Below are 18,236 nucleotides of genomic sequence, written 5' to 3' on the forward strand. Positions count from 1 at the left end.
TTATCTGACAGAGAGGGGGAACACAAGCAGGGGAGTGGGAGAGGGAGAAGCAGGCTTCCTGCTGAGCAGGGAGCCCGATGTGGGTCTCGATCCCAGGACCCTGGGATCATGACCTGAGCTGAAGGCAGCTGCTTAACTGACAGAGCCACCAGGTGTGTCAGTTATTTTTATGTTCACTCTGGAGCCATGTGGAAGGCATTGAATCTTGGTTTTGCCACTGTGTGACCCTGGGCAGGTGATTTAACCTCTCTGAGCCCCAGTTTCCTCATTAGTGACCAGAGGTGAATCGAGGGTCTTCCTTCTGAGGATTGCTGTGCAGAGTGAAGGAGAAGGGCCCGGCAGGTGGTCAGTGCTCCGTGTGCAATGGTTGTTACCACTCTCGTTACATGTTGTAGTGGAGTCACTACCTTCCGCCTCCTCCACCTCTAGACTTTATGCTCTGAGAAGCAGAAACCCTGTCTGTCTTCACTTGTTTGCTCTGCAAACAGTCATGGAATCAACAGATGAATCTGTCTGTGTAGACATATTCTTTTAACAGTGGTGATAAAACAGAATTTCATACATACATTAAAAATAGATTTGGATTTTTTCCTGTTTCAGAATGTGTTGACTGACCCTACCCTTTAAAAAGCTGAATTAATACCCCAATGCCTGAAGGTGCTCTTGGTTATTGAACAGATCCCCTGTGGGTGGGCATCGAGTGGCATGCATTTTGCCGTGACACACAGCAGTGTAATAGACATCCCTGTTCTGTGTGTTTGCACGCGTCTTGCATTCCGGTTGGAGGGTGGATTCCAGGATGTGGAGGTGTTGGAGTAAAGGGGGTTTGGGATGTGGATCTAGCCTGACCCATTTCCCTTCTGAGCTGTTGAACATTTCACATTCCTCCTGAGGCTGTGGGAGAGAGAGCCTGCTGGTGTATTTTGGGGTTGGGAGGGGGCAGTGAATAGCTTTGCCTTACAGGTGGCTGTGGGGTAGCATTTGGCGTGACCATAGGGAGGGTGATGGTTCCTGCAGGCAGCACCCTTTGCAGCCCTTGGGTCGGAACCCAGCCTGCTGGGGGCCATGTCCTGGAAGGTATTTGCCCATTGTACATACAAGCCCACCTGCTTCCCTCTAGGGATAGGTGGCTTTGTATCTGCCCGGTTTACCTATGATAATACTGTGTAACAAGCATTGGCCAAGTTGCAGTGGGCTTTAATGGCAAACCATTTGTTTCATGTTGCCGGGTCAGCAGATGACTCAGCTGAACTTGACTGGGTTTTGGGAAGCAGCCTGGACATCAAGCTTTGAGTTGGGTGTGTGTCTGCCCCACATACCTTCATCTTGATACCCAGGCTGTTGGGCAGCCGCTTTTCTGTGATGGATAGTGGATGCTCAGGAGCTCAGTGGGGTCCCGTGGTGCCTCAGAAAATCTCTACCAGGAACTCAGGCAGTGGTGTTCCTTCTGCTCTCTGATGGTTAAAGCAAGTCACATGGCCGAGCCCAGCAGAAGAACATATACTCTCCCAGTGGAGGCTGTGAGGGAGGGAGTCTGTGTTTCCTGAGCAGTAATACACCCTGTCACAATCAGGTTTCAGGTGGGGGCGGGATGGAGTCTGGGTGGAAGGTCCACCCGGAGAGGGCTTTGAGCATCATTGAGCCTGATTTGTGTGGGACCCCTCAGAGGAGGGCTCTTTCTGCATAAGGAGACCTGGTTAGAGCTGATAACCCAGAACAGGCAGTTCACCTGTGTGAGCCGTGGTTTCCCTACCTGGGAAATGGGAATAATGTGCCCTTTCAGGCAGAGCTGCTGTGAAGCCCAAACATGATATTGAGCAAGCAGGTGTTTTGTGTCTGTGATGGGAAGTGTGAAGGTGAGGCACCATTATCTTGGTTGATTTTTTTTTTTCAAAAAAAGATTTATTTGAGGGCGCCTGGGTGGCTCAGTGGGTTGCGCCGCTGCCTTCGGCTCAGGTCGTGATCTTGGGGTCTTGGGATCGAGTCCCGCATCGGGCTCTCTGCTCAGCGGGGAGCCTGCTTCCTCCTCTCTCTCTCTGCCTGCCTCTCTGCCTGCTTGTGGTCTCTCTCTGTCAAATAAATAAATAAAATCTTTAAAAAAAAAAAAGATTTATTTGAGAGAGAGAGCATGGCGGGGAGGGGCAGAGGGACAGGGAGAGAGTCTTAAGCAGGCTCCATGCTGAGTGTGGAGCCGGAAGTGGGATTTGATCCCATGACTCTGAACCAAAATCAAAAATCGAACACTTTTCCAACTGTACCGCCCAGGTGCCCCTTGACTGATTTTTGCTTTGGATTCAGTTTCCAGTTGATCAGGCTATGGTACCCGCAGCTGGTAAAGCCCAGCGGGGGAGCACAGTGAGGCCAGGGGGAGGCTGGGGAGGAGTCAGATTTACATTCAAATCCCAGCTCTGTCGCTGTGGGTCATATGACTGTCCACTCTCCTAATTACCCCTCAAGCCTCGGTTTTCCTGTCTGTAGAGTGGCCGTAGGGTCCATGCTTGTGACCGTTGGTCAGGCTCTGCAGCTCTTGGCAGGCACCAACTGCTGGTGCCTGTGAGTGCGACTGGGGTGGAACATGGAATTCTGCAGAACTGGATGGGAATATGTATTCAGACTGCCTGGGTTCAAATCCCTGCGCCAACACTGGGTTTGACTCTGGACCAGGCAGTTAAACCTTGGTGCCTTAGTTTCCTGTCTGTAAACTGGGAGGAATACTAGCGTCTGCCTCGTTAACTGGGCTAATACATAGCACGTGCTAATGAATGTGTGTGTCAGCATTCTCTTCATTACTGTCTTGTATTATTATTAGTCTGCAAAAGCCCAGGGGGGTTCCTTCTGCTCCTGGGAACCCACAGGGCCTTGGGAAAAGGCATGAGGAGAGGGATGCTTCTTGACCTCAGCTTCTGAGCAGGTGCTCTGCCCCCCTCTGCTGTGGCTAGAGGGCTGTCTGTTAATGGGTCCCTGTTTCTATGACATTCTCTCCCCTAGGGCACGCATTACCTGCTGGGGAGGGACCAGCTGCCTTTATCTACTGCTCTGCACTCTCAAACCGGGGCTCCAGTCCAGCCAGGGAGGAGCCCTGGAAGCCCTGCATTTCAGGAATGTTCCCACTGCCCGTGGTGGGAGGGCTCATGGGTTTCAGAAGCCCATGGTTGTGAGGCCACCCAAGCTAGGCACAAGGGGTGGAGGTCACTCAGTCACTCCTTCATGTGTTCCTGCCCAGTTCTGTGCTGGGGCAAATGGGATTCTGCTTGGTGTCAGGGGTGGGTTCCTGAAGGAAGCTAGGTGGGCTTGGTAGAGATTCTGGTGTGCCCCACGCATGGGATTCCTGTGTGACCCCAGGCAGGTTGCTTTACCTCTCTAAGCATTTCCTCATCCATCTGGTGAGTCTTAGATGAGCCAGGATGTCACTGGAGGCAAGAAAGGAGAGCCTTTTTGACCTGTGTGAACCTGGTGGTCTTCTGCCCGGGCCTCTGTGCCTTCAGAAGTTGCAGGCTGAGGCACCCAGGTGGCTCAGTCAGTTAAGTGTCTGACTCCTGGTTTTGGCTCAGGTCACGATCTCAGGGTTGTGAGATCAAGCCTCACATTGGGCTCTATGCTCAGTGGGGAGCCTACTTGGGATTCTCTCCCTCTCCTTCTCCCCCTGGCGCCCTCCCCCTGCTTATGCATGCTCTCCCTCCCCTCTCCCTCTCTTTAAAAATAAAAAATAAAATCTTGGGGAAGTTTGGGGTTGATGAGTGAGGCTGCCTTTCTTCCACTGGCTGAGACTTAGCTTTTGAGAACATTGCTGTTATTTATAGTGAAATAAAACCAAGAAGTAGGGAGTATTCGTTCTCTCCTAGGCATTGTGCTCATCTGTGTTTCTTGTTATTCTCATGTCCCCATTTGACAGAAGAGGCTCAGAGAGGGAGTTGCATGCCCAGGGTCCCTGTGGGGAAGGGTGAATGCAGGTCTAGGCAGCCTGACCACAGCACATGGGTCCTGACCCCCTCCCCCTGCTACCTCCCCCGGGGGTAAAGTAGGACAGAGCTGGACCTTCCTGGCTGTCTGTCCTCTCTCCCTCACATCATTGCTGTGTGACTTTGGGCAAGTGACTTGGCCTCTGCGTGAGCCTCAGTTCTCATCTGCAGAAAGAAGATGCTAGGGTTTTCCCTGTGGAGTCCTTGTGGGACGGGGTGAGGTAACCATATAAAGCTCCTTGCACTTGCTAGGCATTTGCAAGATGGGAACCCTTCCCCATATAAGATCACCTGGGGGTCTTTAAAACCAAAGTGCATAAGATACACCAAGGACTTGCTTTGTAAATCACGATATGAATCTTTCTCACTTGTGGTAGCGGCAGAAATAGTAACAGACACTATAATAAGAAATGAGAGTTAGCTTGGATTGACTGCTTCGTATATTCCAGCTCCTTGGATGGACACGTGGGTTTGTGCTTTATTTTATCTCATCCTTAGCGGGATCCCTTCTTCACCCTGTAGAGACAGGTGTTAGTGTCGTTCCCATTTTACAGACGAGGAAGCCGAGCCTCTGAGAGCCCGAGCACTGCCCCCCACCCCACCCCACAGCTAGTGGCAGGCAAGGAGCCCTGGAGCCCCTTTGTGTGTGAGTGTCATCGGTGGTGTCCCGCCCGTGGGGGACCCAGCTGTATTTTCAAAGGCTCCGGGTCAGGCTGCAGCTCCTAGCCAAGTGTTTATAGTTCTTTTCTTTTTTGTTTTGTGTCCTCGGTGACGAAAGCCCTTTCTGGGACCTGCCTGTTTACCCAGGGGGCGGTGAGACACTGCTGGGGGGAAGGAAACTCAGGGTGTGCAGGGCTCTTGGCAGAAGGGGATGCCAGCAGGCACACTGGGGACCCTGAGGTAAGTGTGTGAACTGGCGCCGGCAGACCTGCCCGGACGCGAAGCCTGGGCCTTGGTGGGCGCTGTGCCCGCAGAGCGCAGCCCTGGGCCCTGGGCCGGCTGTTGCTGAGGGTGGATCTCCCAGGACCCTTTGGCCTGGGAAGCTGCCCACGATCATCTCTTTCATTTTAGGTCCCAGCCTGGAAACTTTTGCCTTTGTTTCTGGAACTGACCACCTGCCCTCCCGGGACTGTACTTGGCATGTGAAGGGATCCTAGGTCATGGGAGAGAACACAGTGTCAGAGAACAAGTTCTGGGCCAGAAGTCAGGACTTGGTTCTAACACCAGCTACTCTGCTATGTGTCCTTGAATGAGCCCCTACCCCTCTCTGGGCCTCTTTCACCAGGGAAGGGCAACTGGATGGGTCGCTCCCAGAAGCTTCTTACTTGCTCAGTTTGAGGCAGAAGTGGCAGAGGTCGGATTTGAACTCAGGCCTGCCATCTGCAAACCCAGACTTCCTATAATAATGCTCGAGGCGGCTGATGCCTTCTCCCCATCTTCTGCTGGCCCTGTGGGAAATACCTTCTCTCCCCTGAGAATTCCCATTGTAGTGCTTCCTTTCCTCCCCTGGGACAGTTGATCCTTTTCATCTTTGTTATTGATTAAGCGCCCACTGTGTACCAGGGTCTGTGCTCGGGGCTGGGGCTGCTTGGGATGTGGACTCCTGCCCTCTCAGGGGAGCGAGACGAGGAAGCAGACAATGATGGGCTCAGGGCTCTAATGGGAAGCCGGGCGTCCCATTCTCCCGGTCCCCCTTCTGTCAACTTTGCAGCCAAACTGGTTCCCATGGTGCTCCCGATATTTGGGGATGCTAATTGGCAACTAGCAGACCACCATCTTGGAGAGGCGACAGGTGCCTGATGACTGTGTGTCGGTACGAGTCCCGGAAAGGAGGCCCTCAAGCCTCTCAGGATCGCCTTTGTCCATGTGCGTTAATCATAGCCCCTCTGCTTTTCCTTAGTCCAGTTCGCTAAAAGTGGCAGTTTGTTGGAAAAGGGTTTTTTGGAATGCCCAGCATGCTGGTTGACCCAGCAGCCCAAGTGTGAGCCATCTGCCCTGGCTTTCATTGGGGTCACCTGGGCTTTCACAGGGGCTCTCTGGTGTGTCACCCAGTTCCTATTCTTAGGCCTGAGTCACCCTCAAAAGGTGGCTCTTTCATGGGCGGCGGCAGCAGCCTGAAGACACTGCCCAGGTTTGGAGCCATGCGGCCCTGGCATTTGGGTCCACAACCACAGGAGTGGCTTCCCTTCTCAGCCTCAGTGTTCACACCTGTGAAATGGGCATGCTAACGCCTGCCTCTGAGGCTGGTGGGGAGGTCTCAGCGAGGTTACTGGGTGACTGTGGGGTAGAAAGGGAGTTGCTGTCCGTTCTGTCCTGTCGGGAGGTTGGGTGGTGCTGTTAGGTAAGCCCCCTCCCCCCGGGTGCATGCCTCTCCTGGAGTACTGGAGTGTTCTCATACCTTCGTAATTACCTTTGGTGAGTCGTTCTGCCTTATTCGGCTGTCCCTTCCACACCTGGCATGTAGTGGCTTGAGATTACTACTTGTTAAGTGACTCTTGTTTGATTTAATTTTTATCCTCTCTTTGTCCTTGTTATAATACCCTTACATTATATACATTTACATTATAATACAATACTTCTTTTCTCATTGTGGAGCATTTAGAAATATGGATAATCCAAAAGGAGGAGAATAAACTCTTAAGCTTAAACTTAACTCTTAAACTTCTAAAGATAACCAGTGGCAATGATTTGAAGTATGATTTCTAGACTTTTTGGTCACACTGTGCATACGTACCGACGACTGAAAGATGTTGGCACCTTGTCTTGGGTTTCAGACTGTTGGCTTAATTCTTAGCTGACTTGGTTCCAATCCTGGCTCTGGGACCTCCTAACTGTGTGACCTTATGCAGGTCATGTCCCCTCTCTGAGCCTCCACTTCTCTGCAAAGGGCGGCTGCCTGAGGATTCAGTGAGTTAATGTAGGGCAGGGATTAGAGGTGCATGGCGAACAGCAAATGCATAGTCTCTGCTAGCTATCATTTTATATATGTGTGTATTTTTTTTCTGCTATTGAGCAGTGAGCCCCTTTCCAGGAATGTTGGGGTATGCCACTGGTGAATTTGGACATTAGGCTCGGGGGACCCCCAGACCACCTCCTCCGGGAAGTGCCCCATGCTGCTCCCTTTCAGGTCAGAGATGGGGGCTCAGGGTGGAGCTTGGGCTGGGTGTGTTGGCCCACACAAAGTGTTCTGGATGCTCTTACAAGCCAGTCCTGATACTTATCACTCAGGGACGTTTCCTGTCCCCGCGGAGGCCTGGGTGTTGTCCAAGTTACAGCAGCTGGATGGTCCCAGGGGGCGGAAGTGGCCCCCTGTAAGATGAGCTCACCAGGCACCCTTCCTCCTCCTCCCCTAGCTGTGGCTGGGATCTGAGGCTGGGCTCAGCTCCCCCTGGAACGAAGGGCAGGGTCAGCTATCGACCTCTAAGAAGGGCTGAAAACTTGGAAGTCACCTGGACGTCAATGGGACCCAGAGGGCTAGAGACAGGAAGGGGTTAGTGGAACCTGGTTTTCAGAGGTGAGTCTAGGGTTGGCGATACCCATGGAGGCACATGATGTCGCTCCTGACTTGCTCTGGGAACCTGGGTGAGTTAGGCAACTTGACCCACCCTCAGTTTCCTTGTCTGTAAAATGGGGCTAATAGGAGGTCTCTCCTTAGAAGGTGGTTGTGGCACAATATGTGAAGGCTGCTGGCAGGGCCATGTTCACAGTCAGGGCCCTCTCCCGGTTATCATCATTTGGAACATTTGTAACAGAAACACTGATCGAGTGCTTACTGTGATCATCACAGTGAATCCTCGTGGGGAACTGTCACTGCAGTTGCTAATAGCACTCCTATCTTGCCATCTGATTCCACATTGCTTGGAGGTCTTTCTCCCCCCCCCCCACTTTTGTTATTTATTTTAGAGAGCGAGAGCATGTGTGAGCCAGTGGAGGGACGGAGGGAGAGAGAGAATCCTAAACCGACTCTGTGCTGAGCACGGAGCCTGACGCAGGGCTCGATCCCATGACCCTGGGATTATAAACTGAGCCGAAATCAAGAGTCGGAAGCTCAACCAACTCAGCCACGTAGGGGCTCCCTGCTTGAGGAGGGTGCTCCACACCCTTGACTGTGTGATAAGCCATCCAGCATGCAGTAAGCAATCAATGATAGGCCACCACTGGTGGGCTCGGTGGGGCTGTTTGTATGCGAGGCCAATGACCCAGCCCAACACCCATAATTGGGAGCGCCTGCCCCTGGGGCTGATCCTGAAACCCATGACTTGTTTGCATTGTCCATTGCCTCCCATTAGTGGTGCCCCAGGTTCCATTCAGCCACCTCAGCTGCTCTGAAGGATGGCTGCTGAATCCTGGGGGTACCCCTGGGGTTCTCCAGATCAAATATTGTCCTCCCAATGTCATGGCACCTCCCAGATGTCTCCCAAACTTGCGAATGTGTCATCTGGCTCTTGTGGGATGTGGTACTGAATGCACCACCAGAAATTGTATTTTTGGGGGGCTGGACCACAGAGCGAGGAGTCTGGGGGGAGGCAGTGTTGAGGAGCCTCGTGTGCTGCTGGCTTGGGCTATGACCTGGGCATCTCCTTGACCTGGCTGTGCCCTTCACGGTCCACGGTCTCCAGATGGGTTTCTTGGACAGTGCTCCCGCGGGGAGCACGATCCTGAGGGATTTCTGCTTCCAGAGTGTGTCTAGTGTGAGGGGGTAGCTGTAAAGTAAGCGGCTGGACCGGGCCTGAAACCCAAGATGATGCTAGAGAGAAATGCTAAACTCGAAGTGTAACTGTGTGGGTGGTTTTTATTACAAAAACAATATAGAGTTATTGTAGAGGGCGATTCTTATTGCAAAAACAATCCAGATTCGTTGTAGAACACAAGCAAAACACACACATACATCAACACCCCACCAAAATTAACCAAAATGTGAACCACCTAGATATATATTACAGCACTTAATGATAGCTAAAATAATATGATTAATGTTCATTGAGCATTCACTAAATGCTTTACATGCTTTATTTCATTTCACCTATTCAGAAAACCATACTTTCGCCCATTTCAGACAACCATATTCATGAGAGATTTGAATTCAGGACCCTGTACTCATGAACACATGGTTGGAACCACTGAAGGATGTGGTCCTCCATTAATTCTTCCATTTGCCCTCCATCTACTTTTCCATTCCTTCTTCTATCCATCCTTCTTTTTACGCATCTATTTTTTCCCTATCTACTGACCCATCTACCCATCCATCCTTTGATCCATCCATCCATTCTTCCATCCTTCCACCTACCTATCCATCCAACTATCCATCTATCTATTCACCCCCTTTAATTTACCCGCCATCTCTCTGTCCTTCAGTGTATACATCATGCATCCATATATCCACCCATCTACCCATTCATCCTTCTGCCCTTTCACCCATCCATCCATGTACCCATGTGTGCATACATCCATTCACCCACCTGCTTACTTCTCATCCATCCATGCCTCCATCCATGCATCCAAGCCTCCATCCATCCATCCATGCATCCATTCATCCATCCATGCAACTATTTATTGAGCACCTGCTCTGTCCCAGGCACCTCTGTATTAAGGATATGACAGGATTCAGTGCCTTTATGGGCCAGACATTCTAGTGGGGAAGGAAGCAGATTCACGGTCCCATTAATAAGACAGGCAGTTTTATTTAATTTTTATTTTACTTACTTATTTTTTTGAGAATTGGGGGAGAGTGGGGGCAGGGCAGAGGGAGAGGGAGGAAGCGAATCTTATGCAGGCTCCATGCCTAGCATGAGCCCGATGTAGGGCTCATCTCACAACCCTGATACCTTGACCTGAGCTGAAATCAAGAATCAGATGCTTAACCGACTGAGCCACCCAGGCGCCCCAATATCTGTTTTAGATGGGAATAAGGGAATGGCTCTGAGGAAATTAACTTAGAGCTGAAGTGACCTAAAGGCAACAAAAGGGCTATCTGAAGAGCCTGGGTGGGAGGAAGGGTTCTGGGCAGAAGAACTGACAAGTGCAAAGGCCCTAAGATAGGAGAAAGTTGGAAATGCTAGAAGAACCAAAGGAGCAGAGGAAGCTGGGCAGGAGGTACAGTGCAGGGTAACATGGGGTTGATGGTAAGCGTGGAGGCCCTTCGTGATAGGATGTGGGTTTGGGTTTTAAAGAGATTCTTCTGGCTGCCTAGCAGAGAATTACTTCAGGTTGAGGCAGGAAGCCTGGAGGACAGGGAGGAGGTAGTTGTCCCACAGGTGACAGAGGATGAGGGCAGAGGTGGAGGACAGCCCTCCCCAAGACCATTCCCCCCCACACCTGCCCCTCTGCAGTCTGAAAATTATGTATTTTTTCTCTAATGTCTGTCTCCCCTATGGGACTAGAACCCTCAGGAGGGCAGGGACTTTGTCTAGTTCACTGTCCTGTCCCCAGAACAGTGCCTGACATACAGCAGGTGTGCTCAGTAAATATTTGTCCGATGAATGACTGGTGTGTCCCAAAGAAAATCTGGGTGAAAATCACAACGAGGAGGGTGAATAATAGTGATGACCAGATAAAATAGCCTATGTGGAAAGCACTGTGCTGGGCTCCTGCCTTTCTGTCAGCCCTCCCCCTGCCCCCCTGCGCCTCCCTTGCTAGGCTGGACCTCAGGGAATTTTGGCAGCTCCTGGAGGCCCTATCGTCTGGCAGGCCATCAGCCAATCCCTGGCTGGTTCAGGTCTGGCTCACTTTCGGGAAAGGACTTCTCAGCCTGGATGGGGCAGCCTTGGGTTGGGCCTCTTGACTGGGTAGGAGGGACTTGTGTGCAGTTGAAGACAGGTTCAGAGGGCAAGCCCTGGTCTTCCTAGCCTGTGAGCTCAAGCATGTCCTGTCCCCTCTGTAAGGCTCAGTTTGTTTGCAGAGCCATGGGGATGACCAGTAACAATGCTGACGTCTATCCAGCCCCTGGGATACCCCAGACACTGATCGTTCACGCAGTTCTTATGGTGGCTCCAGGAGGTGGAAACTCTTCTTGTTCCTGTTTTCCAGATTAGGACCCTGAGGACTGGAGAAGCAAAGTCGAACCCCTGTGCCCACGCAGGAGGTGTGACTTGAATCCACCCGTAGCTTGTGCTTTGTGGATCTAACGTATCAATCCCATGTTTCCCAAGTTCTGGTCATTCTTGTATCACCTTGAGGTTTGTTCCTATTTCTGTTCCACCTGGAGTGGTCCTTAGTTAACCTCCTTCTTGAACTCGACTCACCTTTTTTTTTTTTTTTTTTTAAGATTTTATTTATTTATTTGACAGAGAGATAGATCCCAAGTAGGCAAAGAGGCAGGCAGAGAGAGAGAGAGGGAGGGAAGCAGGCTCCCTGCTGAGCAGAGAGCCCAATGCGGGGCTCGATCCCAGGACCCGGGATCACGACCTGAGCCGAAGGCAGAGGCTTAACCCACTGAGCCACCCAGGTGCCCACTCGACTCACCTTTTTAACAGCAGTTTTATCGAGATAGAATTCACGTACTATATGATTCATCCAGTTAAAGTGCCTGGTGGGCTCAGTCAGTGGAGCACATAACTCTGAATCTCAGGGTTGTAAGTGCCAGCCCCATGTTGGGTACAGAGATGACTTAAAAACAAAATCTTAAAAAAAAAAAAAAGTATACAGGGGTGCCAGTCAGTTAAACGTCTGCCTTCAGCTTGGTTGTAATCCCAGGGTCTTGGGATTGAGCCCCGCATTGAGCTCCCTGCTCAACTGGGGAGCCAGCTTCTCCCTTTCCCACTCCCCCTGCTTGTGTTCCCTCTCTCGCTATGTCTCTCTCTGTCAAATAAATAAAATCTTAAAAAAAAAATAAAGTATACAAATTCAGATTACAGTTAAAAATAGAAATATGGTACAAACTTTCAGTTATAAAATAAATCACAGAGGTGAAAAGTACAGCCTAGGGAGTGTGGTTAAAGACTGTAATAATGTCATTTTGTGACAGACGGTGACTACACTTAACCGTGATGAGCACTGAGTAATGGAGGGAATTGTTGAATCATTATGTTGTACACCTGAAACTAACAATATTATGTTAATTATATGTCAGTAAAAAGAAATACCACACGACCCAGCAGTTCCACTTCTGGGTATTTATCTGAAGGAAACAACACACTGAGTTAAAAAGATATAGGCATCCCGTGTTTTGTTGCAACATTATTTATAATACGTAAGGTATGGAAGCAACTTATGGGTCCATGGATGGGTGAGTGGATAAAGAAGATGTGAGCTATAGACAAGGGAATATTATTCAGCCATTAAAAAGAACACCATTTGTGACATGGATGGACCTTGAGGGCATTATGCTCAATGAAATAAGAAAAAGATAAATACCATATGATTTCACTTCTATGTAAAATCTAAAAAAATCCCCCCCCCCAAACAATCAAACAATCAAAACAAACCAAGCTCATACATACAGAGAACAGATGGGTGGTTGCCAGAGGTGGGGCTGCGGGGGGGGGAAGGAAAATGGGTGAAGGGGGTAAATACAAACTTCCAGCTGTAAAATGAATTTGGGAATGCAGTGTCAGCATGGGGACTCTAATTCATGATACCGTATGGCATATTTGAAAGTTGCTAAGAGAACAGATCCTAAAAGTTCTCATCACAAGAAGAAAAAAATTTTTTTTAACTATGGTGATGGATGTTAGCCAGTGCTATGGTGGTGATCATTTCACAGTGTATTCAGCTATCAAATCATTGGGCTTCCTGGGTGGCTTAGTTGGTTGAGTGCCTGACTCTTAGTTTTGGCTCAGGTCACAATCTCAGGGTCATGGAATTGAGCGCTGCGTCTAGCTCTGCACTCAGCTCAGCATCAACTTGAAATTCTCCTCCCTCTGCCCCTCCTGCTTGTGTTCTCTCTCTCTCTCTCAAATAATTAATAAATACTGAATCATTATGTTGAGTCCCTGAAGTAATTATGTTTTATGTCAATTAGACTTAAGTAAAAGAATAAAAGTACATAAAAAGCAAAAAAAAATTTTAATGATTTTATTTACCCATTTGAGAGACAGAGAGAGCGCGCATGAGCAGGGAGGAGTAGAGGGGAGGGAGAAGGAGAGAGAATCTGAAGCAGGATCTGCTCTGAACACAGAGCCCAACGCGGGGCTCGATCCCATGACCCTGAGATCATGACCTGAGCTGAAACCAAGAGTTGGATGCTTAAGTGACTGAGCCACCCAGGCGTCCCCAAAGAAAAAAATTTTAAAAGTGTACAATTCAGTGGTTTTTATATTCACAGAGTTCTGCAACCTTCACCATGATCAATTTTAGAGCACTGTTATGACCAGGTGAAGAAACCAGGTACATATTAGCTATCATTGCCTCCTTCCTTCCAATGACCACAGCTGTGGGTATACCGGCATTCATCTCCTTCTGTCTCTAATGATTGGCCTGTTTTGGATATTTTCTGTGAATGGACTCATACAATGTGTGGCCTTTGCTGACTGACTTTGCTTTCACTTGGCATAATGTTTTCAGGGTTCCCCATGTTGTAATGCGTATCAGGACTCCATTCCTTTTTGTGGCTGCATAATATTTCATTGTGTGGATATACCACATGCTGACTTGTTTTTTAAAAACTTAAACATTTTATTTTAAAAAAGATTTTATTTATTTATTTTAGAGAGAAAAAATGAGAGAGAGCACAAGAGAGGGGATGGTCAGAGGGAGAAGCAGACTCCCTCCTGAGGAGGACGTGGGACTCGATCCTGGTACTCCACGATCATGACTTGAGCTGAAGGCAGTTGCTTGATCAGCTGAGTCACCCAGGTGCCCCCAAAACTTAAACATTTTAAGGATGTTTGATGGGCTAGTTATATTTGATGTAACACACATGGAAAGATATCACACACACGCTCTGGCATACTTGGGACATTGCCTTATGAACTAAGGCAAGCTGCCTGCTTTTTATATTCGGGATTTGGAAGCAGGTGCAACAAGGTGTACGCTCTTCCCATGGACGAGGAAAGCACACCCTGTTGCGCTCAGTTTTGCTCAGGCTGCACACTGCGCCCATCCACATATTGGGTTGAAACACCAACATTCTGGTTTTGGAGGTCAGCAGGGGTGGAATACCGTAATTTCATAGGGTATACCCTTTGGATGGCTCCACCAGGTGGGCGATAGCAAGCCCTTTTTCCAGATGAGAACACTGAGGGTCAGGGAGGGAGGTGACTCAGCATGAAGACCCACTGTCCCTGCTCATTTCCTTTGGCCTTCTTTGGCACTGGGCAGTGACACTGTGGACTCACTTGTGGGGGACGGGCCCTTTTATTGATTCGGCAGTGGGAATGGGTTTTCCTGCACCATCCACACCCCCCTTGCTGCAGTGTGGCCATCTGTGTGCCTGGTGGTGCACACTGGCCAGGCAGCTGCCTGGGGACCCGACAAGTGTCCCAATCCCTGGTCTTCAGGACTTCTGACAGCCTGGTTCTCCCTCTCCCGCCCTGCAGCCCTGGGAGGGGCAATGCTGAGCCCTCATGTCCCCCTGGGGAAGATCGCTCCACATTTGGCAGTACCCTGTTGGGGAGCAAGGTGGCAGAATCCCCAGGGGTGGGCATTGGATCCGGCCCCTAACAAGGCTGTCTGGGTTTTCCTTTCTAGGGGAGAGAACAGAAGGCTTGAGGAGGATGGTGAGTGTTTCACTCAAGGTCACATGACCAGGTAGGAACTGAGCAGAGTCAAGACATCAGGATTCCTGCTTCCTGATTCATACTCTTTCCCTAGGACACCCTCCTGGTGCCCCCTTGCCCTTCCATGCCCCACCTTTGTTGGAGGGACCTGTCCATGCCGCCCCCCTCTAACAGGTGTGATGGGCTTGGGGTGCTAAAGCTCCCAAGCTGTTTGGGGGAGCCTGAATACCCACTGGGTGCTCACAAGCCTCAGGCACTCCCCTGGGGGATGCAGAGAGCCCACCAGGCCATTTGAGAGAGACATGAAGGTGCTCTCAACACTCAGCACCCTGGTGGGTAGGGAGATGGGTTTGGTCCCCTTCCCTATCTGTTCCCCGCATGCTGGAGTCCACCCCCAGCCTGGTCCATGGCCACCTGCCTCTGGCTGGGCCTGAGTCCACTGGGCTTTGCAGGAGAACTGCTGCCCACTGCCTTCCTTGCCCTGGGTGGACAGAACCTTGAGGGGACCCTGCCAGTCAGTGGGGGTGGCACAGATGGGATGAGACCCTCTGGAGTCACAGTCCAGTGAGGTTGACCATGGCTCCACAGAAAGAACCGAGTTCCATTCTTGCCTCTGGACAATTCACATGTGACGGCGGTACCTCCTTCAAAGGGCTTTAAGGATCGTACCTGTAATAGGAGCTCAAGACGCGGCCATAGCACCGGGGAGGAGGAAAGAGGAAAGCACAGCAGGTGGGCTCTCGTCTCAGGCAAGCTTGGGTTCAAGGGCTCGTCTTCACTGTTTGCCGTTTGTGTGACTGTCCGATCGTCAGCCTCTGTTTCCATGTTTGTACAATGGGAATGATGGTAGAATCACCTCAGAGCGGGCTCTCATCAGGATTAACGGACATGTGGTCTGTGAAGTTCTTACTATCCTGGTGCTGGAGGTGTCTTGGCCACTGTTATTATTATTAGTGTAGTAATAATAATAATTCTGCAGTATCAGCGTCAAACACATCTGCATTTGTTGGATGACCTTGCAATATGGGGGTTGTGTTTCTTTGACAAGAGAAACCAACAGAGCTCCTCCTGTGGGGATTTGAAATAAAATGTTTGGCCCGAGGCCAGGGACTTTGTGTCCTGCCTCGCCCTTGATGAATGAAGCCGGTGACCTGAGTGAGGCTGGCTCATGGATGGCCCCAACCCCAACTTTCTCTTGGAAACCAGTTCCCAAGTCTGGCCTCTTGGAGCCTGTGCGTCAGGAACAGAAAGGCCTGGATGTTTCTAAGATGCTCTAACCCCGTGGCCACCTGGGGGCACCCGCCATCCCTCACCCCACCCCTGGGCTCCGGGGTGAGTTGTGCTGACTATGGGACCAAGGGCTTGGCTTCTCACTCTCAGACTTACAGGAGGCCGAGGCTAGAGGAGCAGGGGTCACCAAAGCCCAGAGAGGGCAGGCCTGTGTCACCCAGCAAGCGGAGGGCAGGTGGTTCTGGGCAGGGATGTCTTCTGTACCTCATCAACCTCTGTCCTCACTGAGTTTGATTTCTGCACTTCCCACGTGTGCCACATAGTCTGTCCCTTACTCAGAAGTGGCACCCGATACTAAATAAACCACAAGGCCAAAGATTCATCCCCCTGGGCCCACATATTCTTTACCTTGGTGTGTTTTCCAGAACTCCAGAGCTCCGGCAGGGTATGGAGGGGGGACAGTAATATTCACAAGCACTGCGGTGATACTTAGCATGTGGGCACATGCTGTGAACCAGGCCCTCTGCCCCCCTTCATCCTCCCTATGGCCTCGTGTTTTCCCATTTTACAGATGAGGAAACTGAGGCACAGAGAGACATATTACGTTGCCTAAGGCCGCCTAGCTAGTGCATGGTTGAACTGCGATAGGAACCCAGGTAGCTGGGTGCCAAGACAGGCCTCATCCTCGCACCAGATTTTTTTTTCATTAATTTATTTTTAAATGGTGGTGAAAAATACACATAACGGAAACCTACCATCTTTGCTGTTTTGAGGCAAACAGTATGGCGGCATTAAGTATATTCACACCGTTGGTCTGCCGTCCCACCATCCTGCTCCACAACTCTGCAGCTTCCAGAATGGACATTCTGTGCCCTTTGAACACGAAGTCCCCTTCCCTTGCTGTCCCAGCCACTGGCACCCAGCATTCCCCTGTCTGTCTCTGTGAATCTGACCATGCCAGGGGCCTCCTTATGTGGCATTGTGGGACGTTTGCATTTTGTGACTGGCTCATGTCACTCAGCGTCCCGTCCTCACCCATGCTGTAGCCCGTGTCAGTACTCCCTTGCTTTTTAAGGCTGGATAATACTGCATTGTGTGGATTGAGCACATTGTGTTTGTCCCTTCATTGGTCAGTGGGAGAGGCTCCCACCCCGTGGTGTGGTGGACAGTGCTGCTACCAACACAGGTGTATGGGTATCTCTTTGAGACCCTGCTTTCAATTTTTCTGGGTCTATACCCAGACGTGGGATTGCTGGACCCTAGCAATGTTTTTAATTCTCCGGGGAGCCGCCATACTGTTGTCCACAGAGCAGCGGCGCCATTTTACGTTCCCGCCATTTCATGTGCGCGGACTCCAGCGTCGCTATCCCCACCAGCGTTTGTCCGTTTCTGTGTTTTTGATACTGGCCATCCACATAGACGTGACTGGCCCCTGCTTTCTGTGGGAGAGTCTGAGGATCTGTATCTGTGGTGCCTCGGTCCCTGGGAGAATGTCCGCTGCATCATGATGTGCTTTCTGGAAGTATCTTGGCCTCCCTTACCCTATGGTGAACTTTCACAGGACATACCCAGTGCCACACAAAGGGCTGGCCTGGATATAATAAAGAACCTGTTTTTCATAGACTCTGGGCATGCCCTGGCATGTGTCGTTTTGAGGAGAAATACATTAGGCCTGGGTCTTAATTCTTCCAGGATGCTGTCCAGGCACCGTGGACCCAACTCCTGGCTTACTGGGGAGGAAGTAGCACTGAAGTACCCAGAGCTTGGCTGTTCTGAAGAAGCCCCCCAGAAAGCTTTAAAAAATCCAGGTGCTGCTGGGTCTACCCTCTGGAGGCCCACACTCAGCAGGTCTGGGATGGAGCCTGAGCATTTGTAATAAAAAAGAAATCCCCTGGGCGTCTGGGGGGTTCAGCAGTTAAGTGTCTGCCTTCAGCTCAGGTCATGAGCCCCGGATCCTGGGATCAAGTCCTGCATCAGGCCCCCTGCTTGGTGGGAAGTCTGCTTCTCCCTCTCCATCTGTTCCCCCCTCTCTTTATTTCAAATAAATAAAAGCTTTCAAAAAAACCCCACAAACAAACACCAAAAAAGAAAGAAATCCCCCCATGGTGCCCCACCCAGGTGTTACTTATAGGAACCTGATCCTATAACATATTATTTTACCCTGGCTACAGCTGAGGGGTTTATCCCAGAACTACCCAAGGGATGTGAATGTGTGCCTGCATCTCTGCTTGAGAGAGTGAAGGCATGGGTGGGTGGTGGGTGGGTGTGTACAGAAACCCTCCAGCTCTCTCATTCACACACCATCCCAATTTTGCCACGTCTGTGTGCCTCTGTTATTATTTATTATTAGAAAATAACATACATTTATATTATTATATATTATAAATTATAT

The 18,236-nt window shown here is 50.4% G+C and overlaps 1 protein-coding gene across 8 annotated transcripts in view; it reads left to right on the plus strand.

Annotated features, from left to right (window-relative positions):
• Positions 1–18,236, plus strand: part of KIAA1671 (KIAA1671 ortholog) — a 182,220-nt gene that overhangs the window by 4,814 nt on the left and 159,170 nt on the right. For 2 of the 8 annotated variants that reach the window (XM_059408685.1, XM_059408683.1), the window contains exon 2: positions 14,586–14,645. The exons of 4 other annotated variants lie outside the window; for them this stretch is intronic. In XM_059408685.1, the coding sequence (XP_059264668.1) occupies positions 14,638–14,645 (8 nt within the window). In that variant the 5' untranslated portion in view covers positions 14,586–14,637. Of the gene's footprint in view, positions 1–14,585; positions 14,646–15,315; positions 15,347–18,236 lie in introns of those variants that run through there. 2 more of the 8 variants (XM_059408688.1, XM_059408691.1) reach the window with 2 other exon arrangements.

Source organism: Mustela nigripes, chromosome 8 (assembly GCF_022355385.1).
Source record: "Mustela nigripes isolate SB6536 chromosome 8, MUSNIG.SB6536, whole genome shotgun sequence".
Classification (NCBI taxonomy): domain Eukaryota; kingdom Metazoa; phylum Chordata; class Mammalia; order Carnivora; family Mustelidae; genus Mustela; species Mustela nigripes.